Source organism: Tetrao urogallus, assembly GCF_951394365.1.
Source record: "Tetrao urogallus genome assembly, chromosome: 20".
NCBI lineage: Eukaryota > Metazoa > Chordata > Aves > Galliformes > Phasianidae > Tetrao > Tetrao urogallus.
The window spans coordinates 9,499,437-9,522,751 of NC_136833.1; the positions used below are offsets into that span (position 1 = coordinate 9,499,437).

General features: G+C 43.5%; 1 protein-coding gene across 1 annotated transcript in view; it reads left to right on the forward strand.

Annotated features, from left to right (window-relative positions):
- The window catches only part of NLK (nemo like kinase), a gene marked incomplete at both ends in the record, with an annotated part of 36,310 nt that overhangs the window by 11,819 nt on the left and 1,176 nt on the right, over positions 1 to 23,315 (forward strand). The window contains 8 exons of the mRNA XM_079545173.1: positions 7,086 to 7,215; positions 8,775 to 8,830; positions 15,936 to 16,042; positions 16,811 to 16,896; positions 17,764 to 17,973; positions 18,799 to 18,900; positions 21,347 to 21,433; positions 22,450 to 22,648. Coding sequence (XP_079401299.1) covers positions 7,086 to 7,215; positions 8,775 to 8,830; positions 15,936 to 16,042; positions 16,811 to 16,896; positions 17,764 to 17,973; positions 18,799 to 18,900; positions 21,347 to 21,433; positions 22,450 to 22,648 — 977 coding nt within the window. The remainder of the gene's footprint in view (positions 1 to 7,085; positions 7,216 to 8,774; positions 8,831 to 15,935; positions 16,043 to 16,810; positions 16,897 to 17,763; positions 17,974 to 18,798; positions 18,901 to 21,346; positions 21,434 to 22,449; positions 22,649 to 23,315) is intronic.

Sequence of the window (23,315 nt, forward strand, 5' to 3'; positions counted from 1 at the left end):
TCTCTTAAATATCTCCAAAAATAACAGCTGTTCTTTTTGGTAATAAGTCTTTTAACAATGCAACCCTGTCTGTTTCCCATGCCCATGTGCTGCTATCAGCACTGACTCACGCTCAGTGTTCTGTTTCAAACACTTTTAGAAGCGTGGCTGCTGGCAGCTTTTGGCAGGCAGTGGTTTGCATCAGAAGCATCAACAAATCTTGTGGCCACTTTGTTCATGAACTGGTGAAAACGCGGGCATGCTTCGTGTCACTGTTTGCCTTACATTGCCTGTCTTGTGTGCCGTGAGCAGACAGCTAACATACTGTGCTGGAAGGATGGGAAGAACTCACTTTGTCCCCAGGCGTTCACCTCTGGCCTGTGCCCTTGTCGCCCCGGTGGACAGATGTACTTCAGTTCTGTGTGCTTGTCTGACCTCAGTTTCTTCTTCCTCACTTGTGGTGCTGTGACTGACGAGTAGATTTCCATCTGTTCGTTCTTCCTTAGTGGCAATGGGCCTCATGCTGGAGGTTTTATAAAGCTTTCCTCGGAGTTGTGGTTGGTACAGCAAAGTGAAGGCAGCACAATTGTAATGTTTTTGTCTTTCTCCTAACTTATCTGTGTGTGGCTTTTCTTTCAAACAGAATAATTAAAATGGTTATGAATGTTTCCTTTAAACCACAATCTATCAGCTTTTGCATCTCGTAAACAATGTGTGCAGAGCCAGAGGGTAAAGCACATTATAATGCCATGCTAATTGTGTGAGTGTGTATGCTAAGTTTCTCCTGTTGTGAAAATCCAACAAAAACAAACCGTCTCTTGTAATGGTGCCATGCAATTAGCCACCACTCCCATTCGCCCTTGCAGAGAAAGCCACTCCACTAATAGGACAGGAATTAACCTGTTTTGTAACTGGTAGCGCTGGCTTTGAATTCAGGCTTGGCACACAGGGAAAGGGGAGATGAGCGGAATTTAGAAATGAGAATTCTGGAGGCAGCAAGCCTTGGTTATCTGCAGGTGAGCCTCCATTTTAAGCTGGGTCTCCTACCTCCCTCTGCGGGTGACTGGTAGAGGAAGGCATTTCCAGAGGAGCATTTCATGTGTTACCCGAGACAGGCACTCCATAATGAATAATCCCACCTATCTTTCACCTTATTGACTATACAGAGCCTGTGTGACTGTCTGGTCACTGACCATGTTTGACACCTGCCCAAGCCGCCTGTGGTCGTGACAAAGCAGTGTCTTCTCTTAGTCTCAGCTCTGTGTTTTGATGCTGTTTGTGCGCAGTGGGGCGGTCAGGGAGGCGCACACGAGAGCTTCATGTTAGCAGCCACGCATCCACTTTCTAAGTTTGGCTAAATTTATTCCAACTTTAGTATTTGTGCTTAGCATGTCAGTGATTTCACTGCCATTAGGAACTGTCAAAAAAAAAGCCCTTTGAAAAGTGTGGGCTTATCTGTCAGTAATTCTGCCCAGAGACCATATGTACATACAGGAATGGGCCGTTGGATCCAGTGAGCTTTACGTACCAATGATGTGTTCCCCTGACAGGCGAGGTGAGGTGATAACCACACACCCTTTACCTGTCCTTTAACCAGTCGTGGGAATCATATTGGTTTTGTGAGCATTTCTGAAGTATTTTTTGTTGTGTTTCACTTCCAAATGTTCTGAGAGTCTTTGTTATAGAAGAGTACAAAATGCCTCCAAGCGTTTGCCAGACTAAAGCAGAACTCTTAACCTCAGTAGCTGAGAATAGAAGTCTGCTTTGTAACACGTGGATTTGCTGTAATGCTGTGTACTCCAAAAGCAGCACCTCGGGTACCGTGTGCCTTTGAATACAAGCTGCGTTGTTTGTTTAGAAGTGCTGTATCAAATATGTGCAGGTGAGCAACTGAAATGCTCGTGGGACCATGTTTGTTACATATCTTAGGGTAGAGCTTTCTGGAAAAAGTATTTATGATTGATGGAGTTGAGCAACGGAGGAAGGAAGCTCTTGGACTAGTGGAGAAAACTTGGGAGGTAACAGCGATCAGCCCCCCGCCGACCGGTCAGCCCTGAGCTGCCTTCATGGATATTCCCTGTAAGCGGAGGGGAAGGTTTGCTTCCTCTTAGAACAAACTCAATCAGCATTTTCCCACACCACCCTCTGAGAACATTCTTTCATTATCTTATTTTGTGTAATAATTGCCATGGAGTAGTCACAAACTTGTTTTTCTGCCAGTTGAAACTACAGAACAGTGTGTATGCATTGACCTGGATTCAGAGAGGAGAAGTTACCATTGGCATGATGTCTGCCTTGAACATTTGCCATCAGCATGGTAGGGAGTTGCTAAAGACTTACAGAGAGAATTGGAAGGCGAAATGCCTAGGAGAATTCAGCTTGATAAGCAATGTCTTTGAAAGCTGGAGGTCTGGATGGCCATTAATCCTTTCTGCAGCTGCAGTACTAATAAGAATTTATTGCTTCTGGAGTGATTAGCCTTTACTGCAGAGAAAAGCTAGTTTGTGTAAATTATCTTTCTTAATACATTTCATATGCAGTACTTCAGAACATACAGTAGCACGGGGATGTTGTTTGCAGTTCTCTTATGGATAGAATTGCCCTGCTCCAGGCCCGCGGCGCGGCTCAGCCTGCTGTGCTGCAAGGTGCTCCGGAGCTCGCAGTGCCCACAGCTCTGCTGGCACACGAGGGCTGGGGGCCTCGCATCACTTCACTGTGTGCTGTGAGCTCTGTGCCTGCGCTGTGCGCCTGGTCTCAGGTTTGTGAGCAAATGCAGGGCAGATACAGAAGAGCTAAGCAAGGTGCAGCCCTAAGTCCAGAGCACAGGTAACACGTGTGCAGGTATAGAAACATCAACTCCTGACACAATGAGAGATTTTGCAGAAATTTGGTGTCTGAAAGAAATAGGTGGTATTTGAAGAGAAATGTTGAGCATCCAGATGTGTATTCAATAACTTTCTGACAGCAGCCAAAGTTCTGTCAGAGATTTGTTTGCATCTCAATTAGAAGGTGTCTATTTCTGTTAAAAAATATAGACGTTTGTAGTAGATATTGAGTGTTAGAATTCAGAGGTTGCATATTTCAGTGGGTCTGCAAAGAGTAGCAGAATGGAGTTCATCTGTTTTTCAGTTCTTAGGCCGTGTTCTGTTTGATAAGACATTATTCTGCTGAGCTCAGCAAAGCTGTTGATGATTTCTTGGCAAACGTTTGCAATCAGCTGTTCTGTTACATGAAATATGCCAGGTTGCATATCTAAGGTAAATAAATATTTGGAGGGACCACGGATTTTATCTGGATGTTTCCAGGAATTAGGCAAAGAGTTTTGCATTCTTTGGTGTCTTTACCTGAACCATAATCTTTTTACTGATTTTGTTTGTGTTTCCTTTCCCTCTTTTTGGCTAGCAGGATATTCTTTGTCCTGTTTACAAGCATGGCAAGAGAGAGCTGATCAGGCTGCTGTTCTGGAGGAAACTGGCTGTTCAGAATGACTGCGTGTTTTCAAATACGTGTTTTCAAAGAAAGAGAAGCAACTTTCTGTGGTATTTTGGCTGTACTTCTGTTGGTATTACCTGTGGCAGTAGGTGACAGATGACAAGTAGCTGTTGCAGCTGCTCACCATTTTTAAAGTGGCTGAACCATGAAGCCAATTAGTTGAAGTGGAAATTAATATAAATATTCTCACTGGGGAACAGTAGTAGTTATGTGCTGGGAGACTGGTGAGGTAACGAAGGGAGCACATCTCACAAGAAGCTGCTTTGCTTTCCCAGCTGTGTGGTTTGGCAGCCCTTGCAGCTTCCTGCCCCGCGGCTCACGGTGCTGCAGAAGGCCTCAGGCTGCCTCGGAAGCAAAATGTTGGGCTCTGTTTAATGGCATTACCAGTAGCTTTTGACGTTTTGCACTGAATAATGATAAAAAAGACTGGATGTGGCTGGATGTTCACAGTAACATCTGCAGCCAGAATTCTTAAAGGCACAATTAAGGCTAAACTACATCCTCCTTGATTGTTTTTCTCCCCCTCCAGATTTTATTTATGACTTCAACTTTTTCCCCACACCCATGTAGCACTTTCTTATTTTTGGATTAAGTCGTGGTTTCTCATCTCTATCCTCAGCTACAGCTGACGTTTCATAAGCGAAGCCTTTGCACACTTCATGGTCCCTGGCAGAGCAGCCCATTGACTGTGCTGAGTGATGGACGGGTTCCTGCCTGCTGTTCACTTTGCTGCTGGATTCACCCAGGGAGCAATATCCTAACAAAGCAGAGGAGGGAATTGAAATGGGTTCTTCTGAGAACAGCAGCAGTAAGCAAAGCTGCCTTTCTGGTTGTTCTCTCAATTAGCTCCTGGGAGACTTTCATGCTTTTCTTGTTCCTCTGGGGAATATGTGACCTGGTACCTCATTGCTATAAATAATTATTTTACTAATATCAAAGTATACAAGTGCCAAGCCACATTTTCAGAATCTTTGTTGGATGTAAATAGCAGGTTCTCAGACAGGCTTCTTTTCTCTTCCCTGCTGTGGAGTGCTGTCCTGGCATTGCTGATCTCCATCGCGTTGTCAGTTTTTGCTGTCCCTTGAAGAGCCCTGGGAGCAGCAGGGGACGCCCAGCGGGGCCATGGGGAGAGGAGCAGTGCAGGGAGGAGGGGAAGGGCTGAGGAGCTGCTTTCAGAGCGGGGCATTGCAGGTGATCGTTAGCAGATAAAAAAAGCCTTAAATTCACCTGCAGCAGCAACCCTGTCCAGCTCTTATCACAGCCTGCAACAGGACCTTTAGGACAAGCTATTTGTGTACACTAATTTTTGCAGTATGGCAGCGTTTGATGACAAATCAGGGGCAGCAGACATGCACTTGCTTACACAGCTGCGATGAAGTTCAACAGTTCTGCAGATGTTCAGCACTTCCTGGTTTTTAGACAGGTTTTGGACCTTGAGAAAGGGGCATCAGTAAATCTGTGGTAGCTGTCGGGATTTCCAGGCATTCAGCAGCTGCCCTCCTTACCTCAGTAATCTTTCTAAGGTAATCATTTTGATTGCGAAACGTTTTTTTTTATTGTTTTTTATAAAGGATTAAGGAAAAAACTTAGACAATTATTGGCTTAATACCAAGAGGGAAAAATGCTTTGCAGTTTGTATCGTTGTGTATGTGTAATTAAAATTGATTTATGAGAACTTTAATTTAGACAGAGGTAGAGGGGTTTTTTTAGTTTAAATTTCATTTCACACGGTAGGACTACACAAATTGATTTGTTACTCGATGAACATCTGATTTTTTTTTTAGTGTATGCATTTAGAGCACGGTCTTCTACATCCGTAATTAATCGACGGGAGGTTTGGTTTGGAAAGTAGCTGGCCGTTGGTGCAGATGTTTGGAAGAGGGTGGTGTGATGGCAGGAAGGGAGCTGAGCCAGAGCTGCCGGTGGGTTCAGCCCTGCAGCAGCTCGCGGAAGAAATGGGAGCATTCCTCGGAATGGGCTGCAGCACTTATCTCTGTTCTCCGGACTGTTTGTGCTGAGCCAAAGCAGCTGCTGCCCGAGTTAAGGGAGAACAAACTCAACACAGCGTGAAATTACTGCGCTGCCATTCACCTTCATTAGTTATATTGTTACCAGCTCTGAGCATGACTGGTCTTTGCATGAATAATAACCTGAAATGCTATGTGGTGAGTTTTGCCTTAAGCCACGATCAAGATACAGTGTGGCTTTGAACCCAGGTGTGTTGTTCCTCCACCTGAGTCGCAGTTTGGGGTCGAGCGCTTCAGTGATGTTTGTGCTCAGAACAGGAGGAAGGCAGGCACGTTTCTGGGAGGGGATGTGATTCAGAGGTGGCCGTTAAGCACAGCCCTCCTGAGCCGTGCTGCTGCGGAGCTGCGCTGCGGGATCCGAGTCCTCCGGCACAGAGCGGAGCCTTTGCTCGACCAGATCTGAGCCTGCAAGCAAGTGGAAACTTGTTTTGGTGTTAATTCCTCTTCCGGCAGATCGGTTTTGTCCTGCCCACTGACAGGTTGGATTTCAGAAGCAACTTAGTTTCCTTCAGTGGAATAAACCCACAGACAAATTGCTGATGGTTTTTACCCTCTGCTCCTTTGGGGTACAGCAGCGCAGCCCCAGGACGCGGTCCCTGGTGATGTGGTGGGTTGATCCTTAAGGGCAGCATTCTTCTGCTGTGTTCATTTCTGACAGCTAATGGAAATGTGGCAGTGGATCTGCTCACTGGATCTCAGGCGTTGATTATTCTGCCTTAAATTGGAGCCGTTTCATCAGGAGATATGGCTGGCTGTCGATTCCTACGTGCATTCCTACAGAAGAAAGTTATTTTGACCACCCCAATGAAAGTATGCCGACAAAAGCAAAGGCTTCCTCACGACTGGAGATCCAAAAACCCTGTTTCACAGGGAGGTTTGAGAAACCTCACCTTAAAAATGGTGATTGGGAATTGAGGTGCCAGAATCTCCTTGCTCTACTTTTGTGGTTCTCATTATAAAACTCTATTTTCGGAATCTAATTACTTAAATTAAAATGCTTGCCATCTGCAAGGCACCTTAGAATTTCTGCACTACTATACCTGTATCACACACTTTGAGAGGAAGCCTGGTGTCATTCCCATTTTACATTTGTGGAAGCTTAGATGCTGTGTGCCTTTACTTCTGCAGATGCAAAACGATTCAGTGATGCAGTGATGGACCTGGGTTTGACACGGTGCTGCTGGCATTATTACACTGTTTGTCCTCTTTGGGAAAATCAAGTCTATGTAGCTGAAGAGGCATTTTATTTGTATTGAGGTCTTTTTTGGGATGTGAAGATGTCTGTGGTCACATCTGCTCCTTAGCTGGGGTGTTGATCTCTGAGTGCACACCAGTGGCCAGCGGTGTGTGCATGGATGTGTGTGTGCTGAGCTCACCTGTGTGTGAACTGTAAGCAAAGAGTGATCCACAGATCACGCTCGTTTTATGCAGACTCTGGAGTGCAGTGTATGACACGCTTTGCTTCATACTTTTGTCCCCAATGTGTTTGCATTGTTTTGACTCAGCATTTAAGTTGAGAATGATAAGAACTCTGAAGTAAAACGTGGACTAACGGTAGTGTGATGTTCTGCATCTTCTGTTCTGCAGGTCAGTCACAGATCCGCGAGATGGAAAGAGAGTTGCACTCAAAAAGATGCCCAACGTCTTCCAAAATCTGGTCTCTTGTAAAAGGGTCTTCCGGGAGTTGAAGATGTTGTGTTTTTTTAAGCATGACAATGTAAGTAATTTTAAAGTATTTCAAACTAACTTCAAAGTATTTCTTGTAGCCTGATTATAAAATGATGCCAGCTCTATGTGAATAATTTCTTTTCCTTTTAAGTTATAGAATATTTAAGATGCTTTAAAAGCTCTGTAATTCCACATTTATCAGATTTCCTGGAAACTGAGGTATTAGTGTAGCAAGCACTGTAAAAAGTCAAATACTTGATTACCTGGAATCTAAATGCATTCGTACTTCCCCTTCCAAAATGGTTACAGATAGGCTGAAGGGCACTGCCTGCCTAATCTTATTTTGGGCTTCAGGTGAATTTCAGTCAGCACAGAGTCTTGCCAGCTGGAGCTGCTTTTGCTTTCACACTGTTTCTTACTCCATCTTCGGCTCCCCTTTGTTGGATTCATTGCTCTCAGTTCCGCAGCAGAGCAGCTGTGCAAGCACTCCTGGGTCTGCTTTCAGTGAGATCAGCTGGGTGAAGTTAAATAACTTAAAAATGATTTGAATTGACCCATGTGGTTCTGTGTGCAGTGAATAAAAATGTACTTGCTGAAGCTTCCACAAATGCAGCTGTGGTGTGGTAACCTCTCATTGGTGAGCAGCAGCAAGCATTGTGCTTCCTTCCAGTGCAACTGGATCATGAAGTTTGTATGTTTCAGAACTCAGTTTCAGTGCTTTTCCTTCTTTCTTAAATTTTTACTTTTATTTTTTAAATCTGGCATTATTGTGTTCCAAGAAACATTTTGTTTGTGGCTCAGCACTGAATTAAGGTAATTATCAGTGGGGATGCAAAAGGAAGGGACCGTGTGTGAGTTAGTGCCAGAGCACAGAGCGCCGTGCACTGCTGCTGCTCCCTGGGAGGAGAGCTCTGGGACACAGTATCTTTTGAACTGACGTCTTAAACTGCTTCCCACCAGGATCTTGTCTCTGGGGGGATTTTATTGAGGGCTGAAATGAAATGAAGTTATCTCTGTAAGCAGTCGCATGTCATTCTTGAAAGCCACTGAAGCTTCTCCCAAATGATGTGCTTGGGGCAGGATCTAGAAGAATATGTGAGGATAGATGTAAATTCTGCTCTGCTGCTGTTCTGCCTTTTTGCTCTGCTCAGAAAATGTGGGTAACTGTCTGCCCTTCTGATGCAGGGTGTAAACTGCTTTGCTTTTTGTAATTCCTATGTGGAAGCATTATATTATAGCACTGTTGAAGACAAATGGCTTAAAAATGTGCTTTCTTTTGCCATTGTGTTTTTCTTAGAATTGCTTATTTTGTTGTTACTTATTTTTGAGATCTATAAAATACTGTGATAGATAAATTTGTGCTCTCAAGCCAGTACTTGAGCAGGTGGATTTTTTTTCTTGAGAGAAAAAAAGAAAAAAGACCCCGAGGGGACAATACCTGACCTGGGGCTATTAAATGCACATATCCAGTGAGATGGAATATCGGTCTGTCTGTAGAGGATAACATACAGCTAGGTTCCAAAAGAAAAGTGCAGTCTGACTGTCTTTGTGAAAGGGATTTGTTCAGTCTGGCTGGGGCAGGTCTTGATCTTGTGTGGTGTTTCCTAGGTACTCTCTGCCCTTGACATACTCCAGCCTCCGCACATTGACTATTTTGAAGAAATGTATCCTAAAAATAAAACAGAGCTGCTTAATTGAGGTAGGTGTAATTTTCGTTAGCTTAGAAGCTACAAGCAGTTGGTGGGATCTGTGTAATAGAACTGCAAAAACCCCGAGCCTGTTTCTGAACAGTTGGATGTGAAGAAGGGAAGCTGTACTTTCATGCAGCTGCTGTTGCTGTTAGTGCTGATGCTGAGCAGTGCCTTGTGAAACTAACAATGTGTAGGGCTGTAAGTGCAGGGCGCTGCGATACGGACCAGCATGTAGTGCTGCTACTGATGGTGAATCCTCCAAAGTGTTTCTTTGAAAACTCTACATAGCAATTATTGTCCTGTCAGTTATGAGTGCCTTCAGATGCTTCCTGGTGCCCTCGGAAAGCGCCAGTGACTGTCAGCTGCTTTGAAATCCTGACTTTTTGGGGATGCTGCAGCAGCCTGCCTGGGTGCTGGCTCTCTTTGTTCAGCTCCTATCTTGATCAAGGTGACAGAATTCAGAGTGTTGTGTTGGATGTGTCACTGATACAAAGGTACATGCTGTCTACAGGTAACCATATTAAAATCTACATTTCTTTCATTCATCATAACTTGACACAGGCGTGTCGTTTTGTTTCCTTTTTCGGTCTTTGTTTGGGTGCTGTTTTGGGATTGGGAATTTCTGCTTTGTGAAATACTGAAAAGTGAAGTGATTCATGCAGGGAGGGTTGTGCTCCTATGGAGCAGCTGCAGGAGGAGCTCTGGGGTTCAGAGCAGAGATTTGGGCACTTGGTCTGTTTGTGTCACTGGAAATTAATGCGGTGAGTTAACTACAGATTTGAAGATGTGCAGTACAGAATGTAGGAATTTCTGAGATTGGCTTGGAACAAAGAAAACCAGAGTAATTCTGATCTCTGCAGACTTTACCAGCTGCAGACCCAGAATTGTAGCAAGGTTTTTCTGCCTGGTTAAACCCATTGGCTGTTCTCTTCTGTAAGCTAATTTAAAAATTTGTCATGCTAAGATCAGTTTGGGGGAAGTTTTTAACTGGTAAAACATAACCATGATAAATAGCACTGAATGGATCATTTACTTCTATTCCCTTAAGAGTCTGGATTGTTCACAGTTTTATAAACTGTTCAGATATTTTTACACAGGTTATTAGTAAAATAATAATCTTTGTAGACTTTTACTAGTGAAAATAATGTCTAAGAGCTGGTAACCAAATGTCCTAACACGTTGGCATTTCTGCTACCAAATGAGCATTTTGGGGGCTGTGCCACACAGTAAGCTGGCAGACCTGTGTCTTTTCTATGGAAAATGCCACAAATGAATGCCGTTAAACTCTGTGCTGAACTGTTCAGGTGGAGCACTGGCACCTAACAAACTCAGGTATGTGTCATCTCATTGACTGCTGTTCTTTTTACAGCTTTGGTTGCGCTGTCATTTGAGTTTATAATCCACAACCCTGTTGTGCACACAATAACTCCCTCCCAGATCCAAAACTGTTACCCAGATGCTGTTGTAAATCAGGCAGGCCATGAAGAACTACCAGTTCTGAGCTGCTGTGGGGTACCTGCCAGTCGCCTTCCAGCTCAAAATGTGTGTGCATTCAGGAGTGTGTGAAGTGTCTGATTGAGGATTTAGGTTTATTGTCCAAAATTACAAGTTTCATATCGTCGTAACTGAGACCTGAGAACTTCTCTTCTGTTGGCAGGATGCATGCTAGAGTTACGTTTAAAGCAACTGCACAATCCTATGGGCATCCATCACGTGTCTGCTTATCCTACAAGCAGCTTTGGTGTACTGGTGTCAGTCCCCAGTGGGACTGAGTGTGTCAGCTTGTGGTGATGGTCGGAATTGGGAGGGTTATTTTCTCAATTACTGATGGGTCTTTGTTGTTTGTTTTTGTATGACCCTCCTTAGAATAATGAAAAAAACAATAATGAAAACTGTCATTCTTTCTTTGATATAAACTGAGTTGCATGAACTGTGATTTGATCTATTTGTAGTACCTTGAAACCTCTGGTGAAGAAAAATCTTCAGGAAAATTACTTTGAACCCAGTGGTTGTAACTAAAGTACAACATGATTTATTGGCTGATAAAAGATTTGTTGGATGAAAATTTTGCCATTCTGTGTTCAGGCTTTGTCACATGAGTGTTAGATAAAGCTCTTGCAGTTTTGCTTTAATATTTCCTTTGTATGATCAACATCTGAGTCTTCACAAACTGGATTTTGGTCATTTGCAGTAGTTCAGTTCAGTTCTCTCCTTTTATAACAAGTCATGTGAGTTTTAGATCAGATCTAGGCTAAGGATTATTCCTTCTGTGTAATTGTACAACCAAGAATCTTTAAGTGGGATAAGCTGAGCTACTGCCAAGTTTCATATGGAAAACCAGCGATGTTTGTTTCCTTTGTGGTTGACCAATTTTAAGTCATTCTGAGCAGTGTTTTGTGGGGATGCACACCAGGCTGCTGTGTGGTTCTGTGCTGGGCTGACGGCATCCAAGTGCGTTGATGAAGTAGGGGAACAGTGACCACTGATGTTGTGACTGAAGTGCATTTCAGTGTGTTACCGTTTGGGGTAGCTCGTGGTTGATCTGCCATGCAGCTCTTTTTGTTCTGCAGCCATCAGTCAGATTTACGAAATCTTTAATCGACTGTAATACTGAAATCTGCAACTGGAAATACACAGGTGTCTCCTCTTTAGCTGGGAAGTATCGTAAGTTGGTGCTGTAGTAACTTTTGGAACACTTTTTCCATTAAAGGGAATGTTAGAAGCAGTTGAGAAGACAATATTCTGTCAGTATTGTTTGTTGACCGGGAAAGATTTTAAGGCTGAAAGAAAAGGTGCGTAGCATCTCCTTCCCACCCATCTGTTCAGGGGGGCAGAACTGTTTTCTGACCATCAGGGAGCAAAAGCTGCTCCTCAGGCAGCAGAAGGGGCGATGTGGCCCCAGCAGGCAGTGTGCCACGTGCTGCTGCAGCACATTCCTGTGGGCCAACGCTCCAACAAACTGAGCAGCACTTGGACTGAGAGGATCAGGATGTTCTGCAGAAGGCTGCGGCTGCCCTTTTGCGGCCGGTAGCAGTTTGTGTTCTGGGCAGAGCAGAATGCAAACTGAACAGTTTGGCAGACATCATATAGAGATAATGAAACAATGGTGGTGTTCTCAAAGTAGTAAAACTCTATCTGAAAAAGGCCCAGATGTCTGCTCAAATGAACTGTATGACAAAGAGTCACTGTAACACGAGGAGCTTTTGTAGGAGGGTTAAAATTTTACCTTGTTAGAACTTGATGCTGAGTGCCTTTATTGCAGCACTTGCAATATCTAGTTGGATAATATTGTCTGCAAATGAAAAGGTAGCTCCAGGAGCCAGCTCTGTCTGGGTGCAAATATATCCCCCAGCCCTGTGTTTTGTTTTCAGTCTATGTAAGAAAGTCCTACACTGTTAACTTTGAGGAGGAGCTGTGCTGTGCGTTGATATTTGGCATTGCATCTTTTCAACCCCTTTGAAATCTATTTGTAGAGTAAATTATCCATATTAATTTGTCCTCTATCCACAGATCTGATTAATCTGCACAGCCCTATCTGCTGATTAATTCATGCAGGCCTTTGCACTGTTTTGCTCTTTTCCTACTCATGGAAATATTTGCTAATTTTACCACATGTGCCCATAAGCACTGTGACGTTTTAGAATTGTGATCTGCAAGAAGTATTCAGTAGCACAAACATCTGACAAACGTATTTCCATCTGAGTATTAAATTCAGGTAACCTTGTGACCAAGCAGTTAGATAACTAAGGGAATTTTGGAACTGATGCTGAAGTGTACTGTTTATTTCTTTACCCTGCAGGCTGTGTGCTGCCATACCCTGCGGAATGGTTCGCCATCCCACTGTGTAGGAAAGAGATTTCAGGGGCAGTTTTTGCTGACACCAGAGAGAGCCTGCATGTCCTCATCTGGCTGATGGCAGTGTACAGCCAGGAAGAAGTGTCACAGCAAACCCATAGGCGTCGTGCAGGAGTGAAGTGCCTGATTTAGTTTGTCTTTCCCTGAACAGAGCTTCCACAGGATTCAAGCTTTGTTTCAGAAATAGTAGATGCAAGTATTTAAATGTGAAACTAAAGCAATTTTATTGTATGATACTGGGTGCTACTAAACTGCAGGCAACCGAGAGCAATGCCACTCACATGATTGAGACAGGGGGCTTTTGGGGGCCTTTACTGGGACCAGCACTACTTACTGAGTGGGTCGGTGATGTGGAGGGTGGGACTGGGTGTACAAGGAGCCCTCACAGTGGCATGCTGTGGCTGGCCGTGCCTGCAGAGCAGCGGGGTGCACTGCCCTGCAGCACACCTCCTGCCCTGCATCCTGCTGGCCCACAGCTCAGCCACAAAGCACTGCTTATTCCTGGAGAAAAGTATCTGTGGTGCTGTTTCGAGGTGTGCAGAGCTGTAGTGAGGCAGGTTCTGAGTCACGGTGAGAATCTTGCATCACAATACTTTGTTCTTTTCTAAAATTTGCTTGTAAAATGTACCAACTCAGCAAGTCTCCCCGTCAGAGCAAGTGAAGCTTTTCTGTGCCGCGCATTTCCCTTGGTAATTAGTCTGAAGCAAATTGGTACATTTGTAGTTCTAATTTTATACACTACTTAACTAATTACTTCTGTCAGTAGCAATTTTTATCTGGTGGTGGTGCTCAGCTCAGTGCTGCAGCTCCAGTGACCGCCTCTCTGCCAGCGCACGGCGTGGGCCGGCTCCAAGGAGGAGCTCTGGCACTCGCTGGGTCGCTGGCCGCAATCCTGCAGGTTTCGTGGTCGGTTTTGTTTAACATCTCTTGCTGCTGGGCAGGGGGACGTCGCCGACCCACTTGGGCACCAGCTGTTAGCAGAAGGCAGGAACATCAGCCGGTGCTGCTTTTGCTCATGTTTAGAGACCCTCATTAAATTATCTAGAGACAATAATCAGATAGCTGCCGTTCAACTTAATGGCACCTCTGAGCCCCGTCAAGAGAGCTTTATTTAATGTGCCGCAGACCTGGAGTGGTGCAGGTGCCATTTCAGGCCCTCATTTAATTTAAGCTGCTTTAGTTGGCATGGCAACTAGTTGAGACATCTGGGAGACATTATGCTTGGGATTGAGATTTAGGAGGATTTGTGGTGTAGCAAAACAGAAATCTTATCATAATAAAGTGCAGAGTAATGCTTTCAGATTTTTAAAATATTTTACATTAAAAATGAAATGCAAAGATGTATTGTTGCCATAAGGAAAAAAAAAAAGTAAAAAGGCTGGTATAAATATTTAAGAGAGCCTTTGCAAAAGGAGAAGAAAAATTAGAGGACAAGAAATTATGGAGCTAGAGGGTTGGGCTTTTTCTTTATGAAGAATTGTTATTATATTTTTAATGAAAGCAATCGAATTTGGGGTGGTTTTGGTCAAAGTTGGCAACAGTTATTTCCTAAAATGATTTTTTTAATGGTGATGATGGCAGATGAACAATTTTACTGATTTTTTTTTTTTGTTTGCTTGTTAAGATCAGATAGGATTTGCAGAGCAACAGATGGAGGAACATCCATTAGGTGGAGATGAGAGAACATTTATGTTTTTTTGAGATTGTTGTGAGTGCAGCTCAACCTGTGCTGATTAATTGCTAACAGCAGTAAGAACAGGTAGGTCTGTACTGGAGCTGACTTGCTTACAGAGGTACCCAGAGGTGGACGTCCGGCCTCAAGCCGGCTGTGCTGATGTATTTCAGACTCGCTCTGTAACAGAGCGCTGCCCAGCTGGTGGGGAAATGGTGAGAGCAGATCAGAGCCCTCTGGGCTGACCTAGTTAGCTCCCAGGGGGAAGGTCAGGCCCTCACACAGAGCCCTGCTGTGCTGGGAAGTGCCCAGAGCTCCTGCAGAGTAATGCACTCCTGGGAGATGGGCTCAGCACTTCGTTTCTGCCTCTTGCAGCACCCAGTGCAGCAGTCTATGTGAGATGTTCCGTGTGCTGCTGAGAAGCAGAAATTCAGTCGACGTGTGATGGCAGAATTTTAGCTTCTTCAGCCAAGAATGTACTGATATCGGAGTTTTTCCTTTTTTTGTTGTTGTTTCAAATATGACTGCTGAAGAAAAGTTTTTAAAGCAGTAATATTTCTTAGTTGTTACAACTGAAGTAAGACTTGTCGGTATTGCAGGTTCAATCTCACCTCATACACGGGATGTTTAGTTTTGCTTTAAGCTTCAGCATGTGTTTTATTACTGTAATATGTTCAGGAAACCGACGCTGCTGCTGGATGTGTGGGTTCAGGCATGCTGCTGCTGTCCTCTGCATTCTTCCGTTTTCTGAAACTTTATTTTCAGCACTTGCAGTGCTTTCTGAATAAGCATAATGCTTTTCTTGTGACGCCTTACCTCAGGGTAACCGGAGCATTTTGGATCTCTTTGTATCTCCAGATGCTCCCATGTGTTCTGTTGTCAGTGACATGGCTGTGTTTGTGTTCTGTGCATCCACGGATACTCACCACCAGGGTCTGTTTGCTCTGTTTTTCACCTTCCCTTCAGGTAGCAGATGGTTTTGTTCCTTTAGTTTCTCTTCTCATGCTGTAACTCAGAAGTGGTTTTGTAGCTTGGATCTGTACGTGTGCTGCTTGACCAGGTACAGCAGCAGAGATGGGGGAGGTTTGGGGAAGTGTGCGTGCTTGGGAAGTCTGCGTTGCTGGGCACGTAGCAACCTGAGACACTTCTGATGACAGATGGTCGCAGATTTGCACTTGTGTTGATGTATATCCCCTCTGACAGCATAACTCTGGTACTTGTATATTTGGGGCTTACAGACTGTAAGGAATAATTCAAAGATTTCAGTGTCTCATTAATTATATTGAGAATTTTAGTTTCTTTGAGTCCTAACTCAATTTGGAACGATGGAGTAACAACTGCCTTAATACAAGTGGCATTTTGCTGAGCAATCCTCTCTCCCAACTCATTTTTTGCTGTCACTGCTGTGTGGGGACTTGACCTCTGTCCTGTGAGGAAGCTGTGTTCCGTTACTATTGAGCTGTGATCTATAAGAGCTCCAGCTCCCAGCAGTTAATGTTTCAGACACCACGTGCTGCACTCTGTGCTTTTGCCTTAACTGATGAACTGCAGATACGTTGTCACTGAACTGATGCAGAGCGACCTCCATAAGATTATCGTCTCTCCTCAGCCACTCAGCTCGGATCACGTCAAAGTTTTTCTTTACCAGATTTTAAGAGGTAATTTTCTTTTTTCTTGTAAAATTAATGAAAGCTGTGTACGGCTGTAATTTTTCTTTCACTGTTCCTTAATAGTATCGAGGCATCCTTGTCTTGAGTAAGTTTCCTGTGGGAACTTGGTCTTTTTATTTCACAGTATGAATGAATAGCAAGAATTTAATAACTTATAAGCATATGCAGCCTTGCTGCCTTCTGTTACATATGTGGGTAAAGATGACAAAGCACAACTTGGCTGCGAGAGATTTCTCAGTGGCCTTTGAGAGGCTGAATTTGGGGGGAGATGTTGGTGTTCCAGAGCTCCTCTACTATGAACCTGGGCACAGAATGGCTGACACAGCTGTGCAGAACTCTAATTTAAATTGATGGTGAGTTTTAGCTAAAGCAAATCGCTGTGATGGTGATTTTAGGTATGATCGTTTGGGGTTTTTAATCTATTTGGAAAGTTCAGTCTAAGAAATTAGATTATTTTGATCAGTGTTAGTCCATTTGCTTTTCCATTGGTTTTACTGGGATAGTTTCACTGCAGTAAACTGTCAGCTCTTTCTGGTAGTAAATTAATAGCAAATCTGTAAAAAGTAGAGCAAAGGAATCTAAATGATATTCAGAACTGGGCTATGGGTTGTGCCAATAGGTAGAGCTGTGTGGAGACAACTCTGTGTGCTGTCTGCTGACTGCGTTGCAGGACTGCCCTGCAGAGTGCTGGCAGCCTTGAACTGCTATTTAAAAGGACAGAAGAGACACTTACTTTAATTTTGTTTAATATTTCAGGTCTGAAATATCTACATTCTGCTGGCATTTTGCATCGAGACATTAAACCAGGGAACCTACTTGTGAACAGCAACTGTGTTCTTAAGGTGCTCCTTAAATTTATTGAGAATGTCCATCTGTATGTGCTGTTCCTCATAAATCAGACGTGTTTTGCTGTGAAAGCATTTAATATTCACACGTTTCCTGTAAAGTCATTTTAAAGGGGGGAAAAGAGGTCACAAAGATACTTTAACAATTATAAATGAAATAAAGGTGTTCCGTGCTGGGGCGTCGTCCCACCTGTGCCCTCCTTGGACGCCCCTGGCTCTCCTTGACTCGTGGCCCTGCGTGCCCTGGGCTGCCCTGCAGTGCTGCTGTGCTGGCAGCCAGGGTTCAGGCACACTGAGGCAGTGCATGCGCTCAGGGGGGCTTCTTAGGCCTGTGGAGTTTTGGAGGCGTGCTGTATAGCAATGCTGAATGCCAAGACAGCTTTCTTTGCACTGATTTGCTGTGCATCCAATTGTGGAAAAATCGGTCTGCTTTTTTAACCCTTCTGGTTAGGAAACTTCTAAAAATCCTTAAAACCAAAGTGAGAGAAGGCTGAGTCTGTAATATTGTGAGGCATCCCACGGACAAATGAAATCTGTCTTGGGATTGTTGGGATTTATTGGTGGCAGGGGTTTTCAATAAATATTACTTTTAGTGTTTTTTTTGTGCTTTTAGACTGAATATTGCAATGCCAACTAAAAATATACTGTGATTTCAAATAAAATGGTGGAAAGCTTAGATGGATATGGAACAAAGTAACGTAATTTCTACCTATTCCCCCATCTCTTGGCTTGTGCAGTTGTGGATTGTCTGATTTATTTAAATGCTGGCTTGGAATTACATGCTCCGGTACCACCAGGTTACCTATTTGAAGTGCATTAAGTGTTTTGGTTATTTTAATTTTTTTATTTACCTTCTCAATTTAGATTTGTGATTTTGGATTGGCCAGGGTGGAAGAATTAGATGAATCTCGTCACATGACTCAGGAAGTTGTCACTCAGTATTATCGAGCTCCAGAAATCCTGATGGGCAGCCGCCACTACAGCAATGCTATTGACATCTGGTCTGTAGGCTGCATCTTTGCAGAGCTGCTCGGGCGAAGAATATTGTTTCAGGCACAGAGTCCCATTCAGCAGGTATAATTAAATTTCCCTCTAAAATAATATGATGGAGTTAGTTATACCGGGGCATTTTGAATCTCAAACCTGCTTTTGTTTTGCTTCGTTTACGCGTGGGCGGAAAACCAAACTGTTTCTAACATTGAAGGGATGGCTTCCAGATGCTGCTAAAAGTAGTAGTAACTGCCATTACTTTTGAAATTTGTGTTTTTTTGTATTCCCCTTTAATCTGCTGCAGTGCTGACATACGCTGTGGCATTTTAAAGTGATGTAACTGGGATCAATCTTCTTCTGACTATGAATAAGAAAGTAACATTTCCATCGGTGTGTAACTGGAGTTGCAGTATTGCATTTGAGCTGTGAAGCCGATGGACCTGGCGGTGCCTCACAGAGCAGTGCTTCTGCCTGGGAGTGGAGTTGAGATGGAGAGAAGCCACCAAATGTAGCGACACGTTGGCTGTGCAGACAGTAATCACATTTCTCGATTTGATGCCAGCAGTTGATGAGGGATTTTCATGCGTGCAGGGCCTGTGTGATGACGGGTTCATTCTCAGAGGGGAGCTGGGCAAATGCTCGTTAGCGTGAGCGGAGGGTGGTCATGAGGGAACCCGGGGAGCCGGGGCGCTGAGCTCACTGCTGGCAGGATTCATTTGTTTTTTAACTCTGACTCCTATGGGATGTTTTTGTTTTCATTCACGGCAGGAGCATGTGCACTCACTGCTGCAGAAATACGGTGAAACGTTGGTTCATACGTTAATTTACTTTAGCTTCAGAATCTGCTATCCTAGTTAACTATATCGATATAGGCCTGAAATCCCAAGTGCTTATGTTCTGTGCCTGCAGCTGGATCTGATCACAGACCTGCTGGGAACGCCCTCACTGGAAGCAATGAGGACAGCGTGCGAAGGCGCCAAGGCTCACATACTCAGGGGTCCTCACAAACAGGTACCAGTGCTCCACTTGCCTTCATGGCACAGCATTTTCTCTGTGCAGATGCTTCTGTTGTCTCGTTCCTCTGTTTTACATCTCAGTTGAATTCTAACTCTCGGGTCAGGGCACGTGCCTTCACAAATACTTTGACATCTCAGTTCACAAGCAGAGACAACTCTGAAATTAGATAAGTTCACTGAAGAAGGTGGCTATGGTTAATTGTGCAGTTATTCGAACTTCTGTGCTGACGAGATTTTTTCTCACTTGTCAAATGTATTTCTGACTTATTTATATTGTTTGAATTGCTGATACAGGTGAACATTGCTCCTATTTTTGAGATGGTGTTTTGATAGCTATTCTGAATGAAGTCGTTAATTTAAGCGATAATGTTGAAAAGAGACAAATTGAAATTAGCAGCATAGTTCAGAAAGCCCCAGAGGAACTCCTTTACAGACAGGATTGAGAGTGTTGGAAGAGGAAATTGCCCATTATCAAGATCAGAAAACAGAACAGTCAAGCAGATCCTCAGCAAAGACATCTGTGCAATGACCTGAGCTGGTTGTGAAACGTTTCAGATGACGCAGAAAACTGAGGTGCAGAGTTCAACATAACTGGTGAAAAAGTTAATAAAAAAACAAACCAGGGAAAGGAGATGAGATGATATCATGATGCCAATGGACAACAAAAATAGCAAATGAAAGATACAGATATAAAGAAATGCTTAGGCAGAAATCCTTAGCACAGTGGTAAAGCAGTATGCCCACCCAGTGTAGCCAATTTTATGATTGTCGGGTAGTAAAAATGAGCAGGATGACTAACCAGTATGTGTTAATACTTCAGGTCGTTCCAATAGAGTTTACATATTTATTTTCTCCATATAGAAGCAATTTCTCAAATGTCAACTCACCACAATAGTAGTTACCATAGAAATGAGCACTGAGTCTATATTCTGCTATATTATTAGGGTGGGAGTTCTACCTTCTGGGCAGCCTTGATTCCCTACGTTGTGGTGGCATGTGCTCTGTTTTATGACTTTCTTATTCTTTTTATGCTGATAATAGGAGGATTTCCTTAAGACTTTCTCTCCCAGTTCTCAAACAAATTAAGTCTAATTGTATTTGTTATCACACACTGAGATGTATATTTTCAGCCTGTAGTCTTGCACTCCCAAGATTTGAGTTGTTAATAAAAATAATAATTGTTTTGTAGTGCCCAGAGCTGGGAGAAATAGGTCCACTGCACTTTGTTACAGATGTGTAATGCGGTGCCGATCTGCATCCAGAAGCTTTATGAAATATGTTGGTTTTAAATCCTGATGGTTTGATAATCGCCTGGCTTTCCCGCAGTGCAGAACTTGTGCTCTTGGTAGGGCTAAGCAAGAACTGCAGTATTTATTTGTTAGACCTATTCTGTATGTTAAGCCTGGATGCTTTATTAAGAGCTGAAAAGGGAACTGAAGTGTCTGCTGATGATTTTTTTTCTTCTAATCCCAGTGCTGAGGTGGTTCTCTACAAACCACTGAAACTGTCCTTTTATCCGTTGAATTATGGGAATGCCAAAAAGCAAGCGAGGTGAAATGCTATGAAGTGTTTCTGACATGGATAGAATGGTGCATTAGCCATAGGAACTAGACTGTAAGCTATAGTCTGTGCCTTCTGTTAGTTCTGAGCAGCACTGCTTCATGAAGTGTTTATGGAGAAAATATAAATGCATCCCCTAAAAAATAAACATGTAATAACTGAGAGAAGGTCGTTTTATAGAAAATGAAAGTTGCAGAACCTGCCAGGGGCTTCAGAACTGCCGGGCACAACAGGGACTCGTGCAGGGAAATCTGGGGCCTGAGAGTACTGGGTTCTGTCACTGCTCTGCCACGTGCCTTGGAAGTGAGATGGAAGTGACAGCAGCTTTCCTGTAAATGCCTGCATTGTACTGGTTAGGGGTAGCACTATGTGTAGATGACTTGTGGTCCAGCCTTGATTTTATGACTATAATTAAAGCAGAACTAGTTGTTTTTTTCTTTTTAATGATCTTAGGAAATGGTGTAGATCTTCTTCAGCATCAGTTACATCCGTAGTTTTCCAGGAATTAAAAATTGTTGGTTTTCCAGCTGGGGAATAATTGCAGACGTTGGCAGCCCTTAGAATTAATTTGAGTGAGAAGAAAGACCTCGTACTGCACCGGGTTGTACTGCAGTCAGAGCAGAGGCCATTCACCATCAGATAGCGGGTTGGGAATACCTGTGCCCCGGGGATGATGTCTCAACCAAGGAAAAAAGGATCAGTTAGATTTCTGTTACAGTTGCTGAGTCAGTGATTGCAGTCTTGTTGGGAAGCACGAAGCAGTGCGTGTCCTCAGCAAGAAGTCTGTCCCTGGTAACTGGAAGGCAGTGCGGGCTGTAGCGGGATTTTCTGGCTGATTGATCTGACAGGAAACTGTGCTTTTCTTCCCTGTTCCCTTGCAGCCATCCCTTCCTGTCCTATATACACTTTCCAGTCAAGCTACTCATGAAGCAGTTCATCTCCTTTGCAGAATGTTGGTCTTTGATCCAGTAAGTATGACTTCGAATATAGCTAATACCTCTTGTTTAAGAATATTGTGAGTAAAGAACTGCTTGAACCAATTTTCTAGATTGCATATCAGAACTTTGGGTCATAAGAGACATAAAAGTGTCACCTTACACTTGGCCAATTAATTTCCTGCTGGAACAAGGATTTCACTATTAAAATCTGCTGGCCTTTTGCAGAAAGCTGTGGTAGAGTCAGGGGGATGAGGGTGTTCGTGAATCATGCTGTCTTTTCCTAAGCTAGGTGTAGGTAGCAGAACATCAGATACTTTGATGCAGTTCTAATTAAAGATGTGTGGGTGCTTGTGGTCTTGCAAGGCACAAAAAATTCCTTCTGCATACACAGATAATATGTGTATCTGGATAATGGTCTTTTTGATGGGATGACTTGATGGGACACTTGGATTAGGCATTAAAAGTCACATTAATGTGAAAATAGGCTATAATTAAATCCTTACTGTGAGCACCTTCTGCCCTGTTCTTCCTTCACCTCTTGCTTTCTGAATCTTGGCGTGTAAGATATTGCTAAGAACTCTGGAAGCATGTGCCAAATTATTCCATCCTCAAGTAATGCTGGAATTTGTGTTTTACTTCAAATACATACTTAGGGACGCATGAAATCATTTTGCAGAACATGGATTTACGAAGTACTGTATTTGCTCAATTTAAATTCCTAGTGTTTACTTTGATTTATTGAGAAGGTCATCGCTTGAAGCTTATTGGGAAAAAGTAACTTTTGAAAAACAAATTTGTAAAAGTCACATCAGCAGTATTTCTATCATTGGCCACAGCACAGAAAGGTCAGTGTCATCTTAGTAGTGGTTTCTCTTTAAGTGAAATGTTCCCCCTAGTGGCAGCGTGTTTGCAAAGCCAAAACATGTAACAGGATTGGGGGTTTTATGGAACAGTTGGTTGAAATTGATGAATAGGTATTGCTAAGGCTGCTTCAGTAACTGAAAATATCCTGACTCTTTATTTTTTCTTTAAATGCAATGTTTCAGTCCAAAAGAATATCTGCTAAGGATGCCTTAGCTCACCCATACCTTGACGAAGGGCGGTTGCGATACCACACCTGTATGTGTAAATGCTGTTTTTCCACATCCACTGGAAGAGTTTATACCAGTGATTTTGAACCCATCACTAATCCCAAATTTGATGACACTTTTGAAAAGAACCTCAGTTCTGTTCGGCAGGTTAAAGGTGAGTCATAATCAGCCTTTGTGTATGCTTGTATCTTCCTGCTGCATCCTTTAGCAATGCACAGCTAGGACTCGTGGCCCTGCTTTGTTTTTTTTTCCTTTAAGGTAATGTTCCAGGATAAATACTGGAAATGCTTCCTTTTCACTAAAAGAGTAAAAATGTTTCTGGTGGTTCTGAGGCACTGCAGTGTCACACACGCTAGCTGATGTGTGCAGGTGTTGCTTTGACCCAAGCAGCTGCCTGCAGTGAAGTTGTTCCCTTTGCCGTTTGCTCTTTTTGAAGGCTGTACCAGAGCAAAAATGGAGATCGCCGCCATTTTATTTCCAGGTGCGAGATGCTCTGTTGATGGCGGCGCTGCAGAAGGGTCAGCACCATCAATAAGGGGCAGAAGCTGAGTGGTCTCAGTTGAGCTGCATTTCCTCTTAGCTGTGGCATGTGCTTACTCTGAAGCAGCCGTGCCTGGTGTCTGTGCAGCAGCTGCTGCCATCTGTGCTGCTCTGGCAGCAATGCAGGGCTGTGCTCAGGGTCTCCGTGTGCTGTTGTGAGGCAAACCAATCTCTGCCTGGGACAGGGAGGTGAAGGTGGTTGCCAGGGGGCAGCTTTGTGGCAGTGGAGATCTGAAGTCTGATTCCGTGATGACAAACAAGGCATAAGAAATGTTATTTCT